This window comes from Heliangelus exortis, chromosome 3 (assembly GCF_036169615.1).
Source record: "Heliangelus exortis chromosome 3, bHelExo1.hap1, whole genome shotgun sequence".
NCBI lineage: Eukaryota > Metazoa > Chordata > Aves > Apodiformes > Trochilidae > Heliangelus > Heliangelus exortis.
In genome coordinates this window covers 22,658,407-22,672,595 of record NC_092424.1, presented here as the reverse complement: position 1 = coordinate 22,672,595, position 14,189 = coordinate 22,658,407, and the positions used below count along the sequence as shown (strand labels likewise).

Sequence of the window (14,189 nt, the reverse complement as noted above, 5' to 3'; positions counted from 1 at the left end):
CAAAATCATTGTTTTTTGCTTTTTAATTTACTTATCAGGCAGACGGATTTCATAAGGCTTCCTATTCTTGCAGCCGTGGTCTCCTTAAAGCATTTTTAGAACTCTGCAAAATAAGCAGCAATAATCTTCTGCCCCTTTTGTCCTCACTTGATATAAATGTAAAGAGGTAGGAAGTTGGTAACTTTTATAATTACTACAATAGGACAGTCATTGACAGTCACACATAGTTTAGCGTGACTGCAGTAAAAGACAAAGGTAAGAACAGGTAAATCCCAAATGAATTGGTTGGGGAGGGGAAAAGTAGAAATTTATTGAGGGTATTTTGGAACAAACTTTGTTTGTCTTCTGTACAAGTACAGATAAGGGTGCATCTGCTTAAGAAGGTGGGAAATACTGCAGAAACTCCTTAAAAATCAAGAAGCAGCTGAGCACTCAAGCACATCCAAGAGAGGCATCTGAAAGGATCGGGAAGACCTTTTGCTCAATTAAGTACTTTGTGGGAAATTATTTTCATCCCCCTACCATGTGCTTGACTCATTTCTGATACACTATTATGTGGTAGGCTAAAGAAACCAACAGCCTTTCTGCTCCCTACAGGACCAAGCAGTATTTTCATGGGAATGTTACACCCTATTGGGGTTTCTTTGCTTTACTTTTAAATTCTTTAGCATGCTCACAGATGTTTACATCATTAACTGTGGAGTAGAAAAAAAAACAGGTCTGGATAAAATCAAGCAGTCCTTGTAATACTACGAAATGCAACCAATAAAATCAGAAAATAACAGCAACTTAACAGAGATGTAACATCAAAATAGTTCCCAGACTCCCTGAAAGAGAGAAATTGCATACAGTTTTTGGACTTGAAGCTCAAATATGCTTTGCTAAAAGACAGGAAAATTTAATTATACCAAATTGTGGTTCAGGAAAAAATAATAAAGCTTACCATAGAAACAGATGTATCTTCAGAGGATTTACGGTAGAGACTAGAAATTTTTTCTGCACGCATAAGGTATTCTGCAGTCTTCCTCTTCACTGCTTCTCGACGAGTTGGACTTGACTCACCTTAATTGAGAAAAAGAAAATTATTTTTTTAAATGGAGAGGTACTAAGAAATCAAAGCACATGACTGCTTTACTTCTACATTTTTTATTTCCTTTGGGTTATTCATATTCAAACCTACAGACCTGCATCTTACAAAAATCAAGTACTATGATCTCACAGTTCTAAAAAAATAATACTTTACGCATTGCTGTAGACTAAGGTAAATAAAAAGTCTTACCTTATTTTTCTGTGGTCTGGTATATGGTAAAATAAGTAAGAACTGAAACAAACCACTGACTCAAACATTGTACTCCCCCCCCCAAAAAAATGCAACTGGGAAAGACATGATAAGACAAAACAATGAAGAATCCTGGTTTTTTTGCTATGTTTCTAATACTGGTTTTCCTAAGGATAAAAGTGAAGTTTCTGTTTGTAGAAAAAGGCAACAGGAGAGACACCAACAACCCTTGCCCACAACTTCCTGATGCTACCTGCTCCTTGCCTGTTGGCTTGGGGTGACACAGGAAGAAATGGAGAAGTGCTTGAACCAACTGCTCCACTTCGATGTTGGCTGAACATCCTTTGTGTTAAAATTAATCTATCCAAGCCCTTGCAAGAGGTGAGAATCCTGTGATACCACACAAATTTTGTATTCACTCTACAACTTACAATTAAGGCATTCACATCATGAGCAGTATCTTGTTATGATAGACTGTTTATGATGATGACACCCAACCATCCAACCACCAAAGTGTAAAAGATTATGAACTGCAATTGTTGCTTCAGATAACTGTCCCAGAGAAAGTCAGAGCAATAGCAGAGACTTCATACGGCCCTGACATGATGCCACCCAACACTTGCAGAAACACAGCCTTGGCTGCCATGGGCTTCTGCACCGACAGGTGCAAGCCAGCACCTCTTGCAAACAGTTCCTCAAACAGGTCAAGGAACTTCAAGGATATCTCCCTAACAGCTACTCAACATGAAAGACAAGGCAAGGAACACAAGAGGTAATAAATTAAACATGCAAATACACAAACCTTAACCAACAGCAGATAACAGAGACAATAACAAAGGCTAGAACTCATAAGACACTGATCAATGGCCCATGAAAGAAACCTCTGAGTGTAACCTTGAAGAAGTTTAACCAGAAACTTGGGAACTGATAAGAAAAAAAAAGAGCATTATTGTGGGTTATCAAGAATGAGTCTCATAAAAAAGAGAAAACTCTGAGGGAGAGCTTACTCTGCAAATGCTTGCATGCAAAACTTCCTGAAGGAAAGTTTCAAGGGGTATTGTGCCAACATGTAAGACATTGTGAAATGTTTAGGGGCAAGATTAAAGGTGAGGAAAGAGAGAGGTCAAGATGGAGGCTAGGGGCAAGAGGGGAGGCAAAAGCATGAGAAAACAGAGATGGGAATTACATGGGCCAATTGTGAGTCAGCAGAATGCTGGTCCATACACTTGTATAAATGAGCCCCGTACCTGACCACCACTGTCTGTCTTACCTTATTATTAAACTCTACTCCTCACTACCTTCTGCATGAGTGTGCTCACTGCTATCTGTGCATAAGATATGCCAACAAACTTCAACACAGATAAGCAGACAACTCAGACAAAACAAGAGCTGTATCATGGAGCTGAGGGGCAGCTGCCAGAGAGACTGAAGAGCAGGTCCTTCCTTGAGCAGCAATAGTTCAAAGGAGGTTGGTCTATTCTCACTGTCTGTGGTTATGTAGGTGACTCTTAAAGGAAATATCCTTCTGCCTGTGTCAAGCTGTTTGTGGTCAACCATGCCCACAGGGAGTACCTGCATGCACATGCAAACCCCTCTGAGAAATTCACACTCAGCTCCACTACTGGTAGGATGCAAAGAACGAGTCAGCTGCAGCCATGTCTCTCCAGCAGCTCAGGGCAGGAGGAATTGCTCAGATCCTTCAGTCAGCCAGGTCTGGCTACCTTTAACACCATTTAAATAAAGGAGGACAAGCAAATTGTCTAACGGTTAAATCTTCCCAAAATACTTTGAAGATGGCAGATAATAATAAAAAACTAAGGACAAGGGCTATTCAGAAATTTTGAGGAGAGTTCTTCTGCTGTAGGTTCTCAGAGCTGCTGTTTTACACCAGCCCCATGCAAGAGGGAAGGAAGCCTGACTTCACAGGAGGAATACTCCACCTCCCCAAAGATGATCAGAGGGCTGGAGCACCTCTCGTATCAGGACAGGCTGAGAAAGTGGGGGTTGTTCAGCCTGGAGAACAGAAGACTCTAGGGAGATCTTAGTGCAGCCCTCCAGCACCTGCAGGGGCTACAGGAAAGCTGGAGAGGGAATTTTTATGCATGTAGAGATTGGACAAGGGGTAATCGCTTTAAACTGGAAGAGGGCAGATTTAAGTTAGGCATTAGGAAGAAATTCTTTAGAGTGAGGGTGGTGAGACACAGGTTGCTCAGGGAGGCTGTAATTGCCCCCTTTCTGGAAGGGTTCAAGATCAGGTTGGATGGGGCTTTGATCAATCTGTTCTACTGAGAGATGTCCCTGCCTGTGCAGGGAGGTTGGCACCAGATGATATTTAAGGTGCCTTCCAACCTAAATCATTCTATGATTCTACGATTGCTCTTGCTTTTAACAATCCTGAGTCTCAGAGAGTGAAGAAGCCAGAGACTCTTTCCCATTTTATGTCGCCATGGTCATTTTGACTCTATTAAAATAAAGAATCCCCCTCCATTTCATATCATGACAACAATCAACCTAAACACACAGGACTGTCATACAGACTCCCTCAAGAATAAGTGGAAGAGACTTAAGATCCCCTTCAAGCTCTGCTATAATGATCTGTCTTAAATCTTATTATCCACCTCCCGGAGGCAAAAGGGATTGTCAGCTCCTTGGACAGAGGCACACAGCCCTGCTCTGCAAACACCTCGGACTACACTTGGTTTGGGGAAAAGCTGGAAAGTCAGAAATTCATTGTAATTCTATGTACTTTCAATTTATTATGGATATGTAACAATTTCTTGGTAATTTCTCTCATTCTAAAGTTAGAGGGGATTTTGTACCAGGTCCAGCACATCTAATACCAGCTTACACTCAGTAGGACAAATGTGGGGAAATTTCCCTAGAGGAGACTGCCAGTCTATTCCCATCTAGAATTAAAAAAAAAAATAACACTCAATTGTTTGAACTTCAATTTGACTTTATCAGAAAAGTATAGACATACAGTTTTTTATAAATGTGTGTTGCAATTTCTTAACATGACTAATGCTCTTGCTTTCATCTCTAAGTCTAATCTCGTGGCACCATAAAACTTCCTTGTGCTGATCCACTGATGATCACTTGCATTCTCTTAAACTCACAGTGGAAGTTGCTCAGGGAAAATAAGTCATCTGCACAGCAACAATAAACTTTGCAGCCACCACTTTGTTCAAGCAGACTGGTACTGGTAGAAAACTGCTAGGTTAGAGTCTAAGGCTATCATAAAAGTCAACCTTACTGCTTAATTGTTAGTTATGTGTATTTAGTTGGGATGTTTATTGCCTTTTTTTCAATGCTTCAGTAATTTTACAGTAATTAACACAAACAAGCTAGGATGTCCCCTTAGAGCTGTCTTTGTTCTCCCTACTTTCACAAGACATTAATTTCAGTTTTCCTTCTACCTTTCCTTCCTGAGTAATTTGTTAAGTAATATTTGCAAAGTGTTCACTCATTAAAATCTTCAGCCACAAAAGATGATGTGGATTCAGAGAACAACTCAACAATTTCTTGCATCTTATTTGTGAATAAGGTCCTTTAGCAGCTCAGTCTTTTACTACCATACACAGGTGGATGTTTGAGTACTGGATTTATGAAAGTAATATTTTGGTTGTTTATTCTTTATATTATGTATATATTACATACATATATATATGTATGTGCATACATGTATATATATAATATACATAATATTTTATAGTATATATAATTCTTCATTTTAAAAAATGGAAAAGCTATATTCCAACACAAATTCTCATTTAAATAGCCAACATCTCACAAAACAAGAAATTATAAAAAAATAAATAAAAACAATAAAATTACCCCATTAAACTAAAAATCTTTAGCGCTTGTGCCAAATTTCAGGATGCAAAACTCTTCACTTACAACCTAATAAATCACTAATGCACAGTAATAGAATAAATCCTTATCTCTGACAGATGCTAAGGCTGTGATGCAGACCTTTATGCATTGTTTTCAAGGCAACAATGCTTTTTTTTTTTGGGATAGTGTTTTTAGTTACATAAAATGTGTACTCTTAAAATCATCCACTAATTTATTCCTACTTAAGATCTTTTGATTTAAACTCAGAATGAACATAGTGAGCTCATATTTTCATTCTGTGGTTAGCCCACAATAATCTAAAGAGGTATCTCTCTTTAATTACAATTTAAACTTGAAAGGAATTTTTCTTTAAATGGCAGCAAACAGGAAATGTTTAAACTATGTCAAAGCCTTTGATGAATCTTTACAACTGCTCATAAAAGATGATCCTGCTTAAAATAATATTGATTCTTCATTTATTTTCCTAGATAATAGAAGATTTACGTTTCATCTGATCAGGATCAAAGCTTCTCCCCCTCCTGATCACTGGGATTAAATCAGCAATGTCATTTTACATGTTTTAAAACTACACTGCTAAAGGAAGATATAAAAGTGTAGCAAGGCTGATCATAGAGACCTCAGAATAAAAACCCCTCAAGATTCCCCATCTCTCTCCCTCTGCATTTGCTGCAGAGCAGCTGTGCCTCACACAGATTCACATGAATGAAAATATTAAGGGGAGAAACCACCCACTTAGTTTATTTTCCATATGACTTTCCTGTAATTATTTTGTAAACTGTTCACACAACAATATATAAAAACATCTGCAAAAACAGGTAATTAATGTGTCAAGCCAAACTAATGCATTTTTTATGGTGTCCATGCTTCGTCAACTGTAATTATAACTCTTTTTAAGCAAATGATGATGTGTTTGTTGCAATGTGCAAGTGGTTATTTTAGATGCTCTGTTTACTATTACTGAAAACAGAATATAAAAACTCTACAGCTACTTTGTTGCAGACATAAGCCTTCATCTATACAAGCACAAGCAGACTGCTCCATCATTTTCCAAAGGCTTTGCCTATTTCAAAGAAATAAAAAAAAATCTTAAAATGAAAATTGGCTTTGGAAAGGCTGACCAGGCCACCCACTGACCAAAGTAACTGTAGCCAGGGCATCAGGACAACAGCCAATTATTTAAAATTTGTTCTTTAATTTTTATTTCTAAAGATGGCTCAACTACTATATATTTACAAAAGCAGACATTCCTAACAATATTCAAATGATCTTGAGGGTCTTAGAGAAGAAAACCACAATTATAAGAATAATTGTGCCACAGTTTTTGTGACTTGTCTGCTTGTATTCCCATAGTCCATTGTCTTGAATTAAAAATACAGAGAAGCAGCATTTTTACAGAATATATACATAGGATTAGCATCTGGGAAAATTGCAATATTTTTGTTTGCCTTCTACTCAAAAGAGTCTTTGACTCACACCTCATGGTGCCTCAGAAGAGCACATACCTTTAAAAGATTAGCCAACTCAATGTTCAAGTGTGACGTGTTGAGCTCAATGAACTGTTTACTCAGACATCAAACTATCTGTAATTCTATTGCATAAGAAAATTATTAATTCTCAGGTATTACTACCAAAAAACTATTGAAAGAAGATCATACCAAACAAACAAGCAAACAAACAAAAACCTGGGTGTTAAAGACCATGAAAAAAATCAGTCCTTTCCCTCAAAAGATATGGGGTATTAACAGAATATGTCTCAGATGTTTGAGAAGTGGTCTCAAACTTGCTCTGGTCATTAACTATTCTCCTCCATAGATTTAGGATGAAGTAATGTGGAAGATGTGTAACTTACTGAATGGTAACAAAGAAAGACAGCTATGGTCATCATTTGTCACTAAAAAATACAATATCTCACATACAGTAAACCACAGGCTATAGCACCCACCCAGAATTCTAGATATTCCTTCCTCCCTTCCTTTGTGTCTGACCACTTCCAAATCATCCCCCACTGGGTATTACAGATTTTCTGTAAGAAAAATCTGTCAAAAGATCATCAGTGCACTCCCTACCTAACTAGCTGCTTGACCAGGATGTGGATATTTCCAAAGAAGTAAGGCTAAAAAGTTGGCATATTACTTGTCACAACCCTCTGTAACCTCCATATTCCAAATCTTCCTGCTTTTCTCTCAGAGTTACTAAAAATATATGTGGGCTGCCTTTATTTAAGAAGACATCAGAAGAGATTTGCTCCAGGAAGGAATGTCCTCTTGCAGAACAGGCTACAAGGAACTCGCGGGAGACTGCCTGTTGTGCTAACCCCAAACTCCACGTTCTTAACGATTTAAACACTAAAACTTTCTCTAAATACTGAAATCTTCAATGAAACATTTATAATTGCCAAATCTAACAGCTATAATACCATTTTTTATTTTTAAAAGTTTCTTTATCTTCTTCACAGTCTTCCTGCACATATCACCCAGCTGGATTGCTGAATTTTTCAAAGAATTGCTCTCTATAAAAATGCAAGGGAGTAAGCCTTAAAAGATTTATTTCTTCTCACAATGAAAAGAGGTTTAGCAGCACCTTCCTTATTAGTGGGTAGCCCAGCTGTTATTTTTGCCTAATTGGTTCAAGAGGACCTCTGTTCTTCTTAGGGCAAACACTTCTTACATCATGTGAAGCAGACTCCTTTGTCCATATTAGCCAAACAAAAGCTCAGGCACACCGTAAGTGACAATGCAACTCAGAATCCAGCACAGGTTTGTGACCACTTTGGACACAGTTTTATAACCCCAAAATTTATTTCAGGAAGGGGAAGGGCTGCTGATTTTGGCATGAGTCTCCACCAACTTCCACAGGAGAGTGGGTAACCTTTCATTTTCAAACAATTACTTAAGTGAAATGTGGCAGGTGCTGAGGTAGACAGACACCTCAGCATCAAGAAAAGATGCTACAGATTTTAGCAGCAGGTGGTAGTTTGGAATTGTGAAATAAGCCCACTGGCTCATGGTCTTTAGTATGATATGTATTATTTTAATGATGAGTTCCTTTGGGGTGGTGGCCAAATTCTGCAGCTGAATAAGGACTATAAATATTAAAAAAACAAGACCAAGGTTAAGCCTATTGTGGCAAAATGAAGTGATCTTTTTTCCTCCATTTTGTTGTTTGGATTTTTTTGAGCATTTTGAGAAAGTCAAAATTTATCAAAGTGCCCCACATTTGTCAGAGCTACTCTTTCTTAATATTTGAAGATTAGTACAGTAATGTACTCTAGCAACCAAGAAGAAAACATGCTTAAAAGTTAAACCTCTCATGTTGGAGCGCAAATTTGTGACATATAAGAATTTTTCTTGCAACTTTCCAGTGTGCTCACAACTTCTGTGTCTGTATTTGATACATCACCTTCACTGCAGGTTGTTCAAGACACTCACAGATCTTCACCTCCTGTAAAGTTATAGATTCTGCATCCTGCAGCAAATGTAAGGTAACACACTAGTGCCATAAAAGTCTAGGTAAACACTTCTCTGGAAATAAAAAGCTGGTATATGTGTCAAAGTTAAGATTACATAGAAAAATGGGGTGGATAGAATGTGTTTGAGTAACCAGGAAAGCAGGAGTCAGTAACACACAAAATGTTAAGAAACTTAACCTTCCACAAACAATAATCAACAAATATCTGTTTATAAAGAGTGTCTTATGTTAAATCTACAAGGTGGTGGATTTTCATGTGCATTTGTGACTACCTGGAAGAAACTAAAAGGAATGGTTCAAGGAAAAGCTTAACTTCCTATCCATCTGCTAAAAGCTGGAGTCTTCAACTGCAAGGTATTTCACTACAAGTGAATCGTGCAAGACAGACAGACAAGAACCAGCACAGGTGACAGCAGCAGGAGGTTCTCCAACAGAAGCTCCACAGAAACAGGAGGAAAGCACTCTGACAGTCAGAGAAAAGAAACAAGTTACACAGACCACCACCACAGAAGATAGGAAATGGTTTCCCAAGTTCTCTGCACTCTTCCTTCCTAACTGAAAGGATGGGTCCAAATTACAATTAGAAATCACAAACACTCCTTGTTTCAGAGCAGAGGAAACCCAGGCACACAAACAGGTGTATGCCTTGTGTGTGCCTTACTCCTTCCAGTAAGAAGAAGTTAATGAAGTTCTTAGCATGAAGTACTACAGAAACAAAGTAAAAAGAAACAAGATAGATGGAAAAACAACTATGAGATTCATCATCATTACAGTTTACTAGTACTCATATCTTTGTATTAAATATAGCTCAAATGTACTTTTATATAGTGGGAAATGGTATCTTTACATGAGCAATTACTAAAACCTCCAAGACATAAGATCCAGAGGCAGGCTCTGTAGAGATTAAACCTATACAAGTCATTCTATACAGCTCTAGAGCTAGAGAGGCTTTTCTAAGATACTGGAAAAAGAGAGAAAGAGGACAGGAAAATAAAAAGGGAGCATGTGAAAACAGAGAAGCTTTATATGCAAAAAGTTGGGAGGAAGTCAGAGTACTGACCATCATGCAACGTCATGCCTTTTAACGTATTTATGCAGTTTTTCTATTCCAGCTAGTAATTTGCCCCAGTTCACCTACACTGTCCAAGACATTTGATTCTGCAGCCAGGGACTTCAATTTTTACACCTAAAGACAGAAGCAGCACTGTAACCTAGATCAGGCTGTTCTGTCTACACTTTATGCTGGAAGAAGTGTGGCAACCCTACTAGGTCTTCTAATGGGAGGCAGAAACCCTACATAGCAGCAGTCAAAAAGAAGACCAATGCAGTTAGCTGCAGCTAAGTGCTGGCTAACAACAGCTGAGATAAAAGGCTGTGCAGGCAGGTGAGATGTCTGTCAAAGAAGCTGGGCACAACCAGCAACCTGGCAAGAAGCTGCTATGAGGACAGCTTCAGAAAGCTTGGAAAGGTCAGGTCAACACCAAGACAATGCAGCTAGATAGCTGTGTCCTCCAGAAGACAGAAGAAAGAACAGATCTTTAAGGCTCACCTCATCATATATTTATTTATGCTTTTAACAGCCACATGTTAGGCAACTGCACTGAGAGTCATCTGCATCATACCCTACATATTGTTTTACAAGTGTTGATTCAATTCACCTTTACATGTATTGTAAGGCTCTAAGATGTGCAGCAGGTGCTGAAGCCCAGACCTTTATCAGCCTCTTGGTGCACAGAAATCTCACAGTTTAAGTAGAACTTTGTCTTGAGTATTCCTTTACACATCTGAATCTGGCTGTACTTATACATTAACCAGCTTCACCATATTTCACTGGCACATGCTATGTTCTACCACTTTGCCATGATGAATTCCTAAACCAAATACTTTTGCATATGGAATAGCTTCACTCAGGGTGTTACTGCATCCTGCTTTCCTGATTACTCAAACACATTTCACTCAACCTATTCTTCTATGTAACTTTAAATTAGGCACATATGCTGACATATTTTTTTTCTAGAGAGGTGTTTACCTAGACATTTACACCACTGGTGCCTAATCATAGGCCTGCTATAGGATACAGAATCAGTAAGATCCAGCATCTACTACACAGTGATGGATCCTATAGCACGAATCTGCTCTGAATGGTCTGCAGTGGGTTTGGAAGGCAACACCTCTCAGTTATGAATAGCTCACAGCTCATATTAGTATGAGTTTCAGCATCACTGGCAGCAGTCAAATCAGATTATATTTTTTAAGTAAATCCCAGTATTTCTAATGTCCTTTCTTAATCTAGCTGCTTGTCAACAGACAGGTCCTCTCACAAGCATCTAAACTTGTGAAAGAGCAGCTGGAGTTTCAAGGTTGAGTGAAGGAGTAGGAGGGAGAACTTTGTATGGTTGCTTTGAAATGGTCCCTACAGCATCCTCAGAGACCAATAGCAGGAAACAGAGATGTTTTTCAGCTCCTTTGGAAGGAACTAGGGCAGGAAATTTTTTCTTCACTGGTTCCAGCCTCAGTGGAACCATAAACCTAATACAGCAAATATGATGAGTGATAATACAGAAAAGGAGTACAGAGGTCTGAGATCAGGTGGGGGAGAATTACAGTTCCACCAGTCACTCTGCCATTAGATTTTCCCTGTGGGGTCCAGCAAAGCTCTTACTGGATGTCAGCTCACACCCCAATGCATCTTCTCAGAAAATAGGTTTGTTGTTTCTTCAAACACATTGCTCCAATCAGGCTCAGAAACTGCCTCAGAGATTGCTCCTCTCTATGAGAAACACTACTCTGAGGACTCACCAAGTGAAAGGAATTTAAAATAGCTACCATACGGTAATAGAAGTTGTCTTCAGAAGTGCCATTCAACAAACAAGCAAAGGTGCTTTTCACTCTGGAAAGCAGAGACACACTCGTGGAACAGCCACGGCTGTTTCCCTTTTCATGAAGTACTGTCATCTTGGCATTCTGTCAAGCATGCTCCTGTTTGCATCCCTGGCTCCATCACAAGTTCAAATCATAGCCCACCAAAATCCCAGTAATTAGACACAAGTTGGTTTGTTTTCAGTATATCAAAAAATATCATCTAGTTGTCCAAAATATTCCAAGCATTTCATTGTACATGTATTTCTGGGTTAAAAGTCAAAGTCATTTTAGCAAGGTTCCAGTAATTCGTATAATTTTTTTTCCAGCTCTGTTTACTTGATAAAAATTAAAATAGCACAGAGCAGTGCAAAACTGACATTCGTGGTCTGCTTTTAAAAACACCAGCAGCTTATCTACAAGTTGTAGATGCCTAACAGAAAAAAGATAACTGGAAAGCAGCTTGTGGCTGCTGTGACTTAAGAGGCATCACATACTTCATGCAACAAGGTCTATGCTGTTTAGCTGAACCAGCCACCTAAATATTCATTGTTCTCAGCCACAGCTGCTACACACACAAAAACAAACACCTCAAATCTTTGACAGAGTAAAAGGATCATCTCCCTTTGAATGTTAATGTGTAACATGGAGCCTTGTGTGTAACAGACCAGCTGTGAACATGTTTGCTCTCTAAACTACATGGAACAGATCCTGTACGTTTTTTACACAAATTAGACCGACCATATTCTTAAGTATTCTTGCTTCCCCATGTGCTTGAAGTTACTGAAACCCAGCAATAAGCAACAGTGTTAGCTCTGTTTATCAGCACGGCTCAGACTTGTCCAAGATCCATAATGGATATAGCTTGATAAAAGTTGGAGTTGTAAAAAGAGGAGCAATTTATACAAACAGCAATCCCTAATTTATTAAAAAAAAACCTCTTCCATAATTTCAGCCACTTGGTCTACTTGTTTCTAAGATTAACTATGCCCTATACCAGAGCCAGGGAAAGGACTACTTTGCACAAAACACTGTTAACTTCCAGCCTAGAAGTTGGTGGCTTGCTATTGATTAGTCCATTTTTTCCATCACTAGCCCTGAAGCAATGTATTGACCTCAAAGTGCTCTGACATGCTAAGAAAACAAAGGAACAGCAATAATTGTGAGCCAAAGTTTCTGTTATTTAGCTTCCTTAATATGCTTTAAAAGGCAGAAGATCTGAATTCTAGGTTTTAATTCCTGAAAAATTGTTTAACTATCCTACACAACCCTTACAGACCTGCCTCCCAAGATATCCAAAATCTCCAAAATCCTACACACAGCAATGCTCAGAAAACACAAGAGGGACAGCAGAATCAGTACATATTCAGAGGAAAAGGACATGATGGCAGCTATTCCCTTTCACTGCATGCGAGGGAGCTCTGGTATAAATGAAACAGGGAGGCACAAGAGGTACAGGGAGTTTAGTGTCAGTCCAAGGGCTCTAGTAGCAGTCCAAGAATTTGTTCTCCTCTTAACAAACATTTTTATTATTATATGTATGTACAGAGTAGAAATACACCCAACATGTATAAAGAGCAGAAACCCAGAGTCCAAGGCATACACCAGCCTCTCAGAGAGCAAACAGCATTCATTCCCCAAGTGACGCATGCATTAGGCCTTTTGGCTGGGCTATAAATAGGACATTAAAAGTTTTAGTACTAAAAATCTGTAAGATACTAGCAGAAGAGGAAACATATGCACTTTGCACAGTATAATTAACACTACTATACTGCTGAAAACATGCACACACATCTGAAAACAAAGTAAAAATGTACATCTTCTTTGGTGTAAGAATATGCAACACCTGCATCCTCTGTAGTGCCATCAGCTCAGGGAGATGGAAAACTGGCATGAAGGTATCAGATTCAAGTGTGCTCTGAATGCCTTTATGGAATCCCATTACTTCAAACTAAACAACACAAGTATAAACTCACAGTAATAAACTTACTCATACGCAATTTTGATAAGGCAGCCTTAAGAAGTAAGTAGATCTTGTACCAAGCCTAAAGGAGCAGCTGGCAACAGATACAACCTTATATTTCAGACACATCTCACCAACCTTCAGAGGCATTTCATTTCTGAGAAAAGTTTCAAACACAGAGAACGGATAATGCTTCTTTTTTCCCCGGTACACTGGCTACATTTCCTGACTTATTTTTCAGTCAATTTCTATTTTCTTGGCGCCACCACGTGGCAAAAATACGTATTACCGTTTCCCATACAAAATCCATTTCCATGCCATTCTACAGAGGCCACACATTCTGCAATGGCTGTACACTGAAAGGCAATGTCACTTCATACGTGTCGAGGTGTATACACTAACAGCGTTTCACTTTCAGAAGTACAAAGGTTTATTTACACAAAAATATGAAAATAATCCATGGCAGAAAACCAGAGGTGTTTGGTAAAAACTGCACCCCCCTCAGCTTTGAAAGGAGCATGTTACTATCCATGTGAAATATATACACAGGGGTGTTTAAATAGCTGAAGTGATTAAGTCAAGGTTTTGGGGTTTTAATTGCAACATACAGTGGATATTCATTTATCAGTGCTAAACATACCACCTTCACTAAGTAGCTAGATTTAAAACTTCAATACAAATTCATGGGGTTTGTTCGTTTATTTGTTGTTTTGTGGTTTTTTTCTGTCCACAGTAATCCTGAGAAGGCATATATTTTTAGGAAGG

At 38.6% G+C, this 14,189-nt stretch overlaps 1 protein-coding gene across 4 annotated transcripts in view; it reads right to left on the bottom strand.

Moving 5' to 3' along the window:
- Positions 1-14,189, bottom strand: part of RPS6KC1 (ribosomal protein S6 kinase C1) — an 87,701-nt gene that overhangs the window by 45,205 nt on the left and 28,307 nt on the right. For all 4 annotated transcript variants that reach the window (XM_071739616.1, XM_071739614.1, XM_071739617.1 and 1 more), the window contains exon 8: positions 944-1,062. In XM_071739616.1, the coding sequence (XP_071595717.1) occupies positions 944-1,062 (119 nt within the window). The remainder of the gene's footprint in view (positions 1-943; positions 1,063-14,189) is intronic.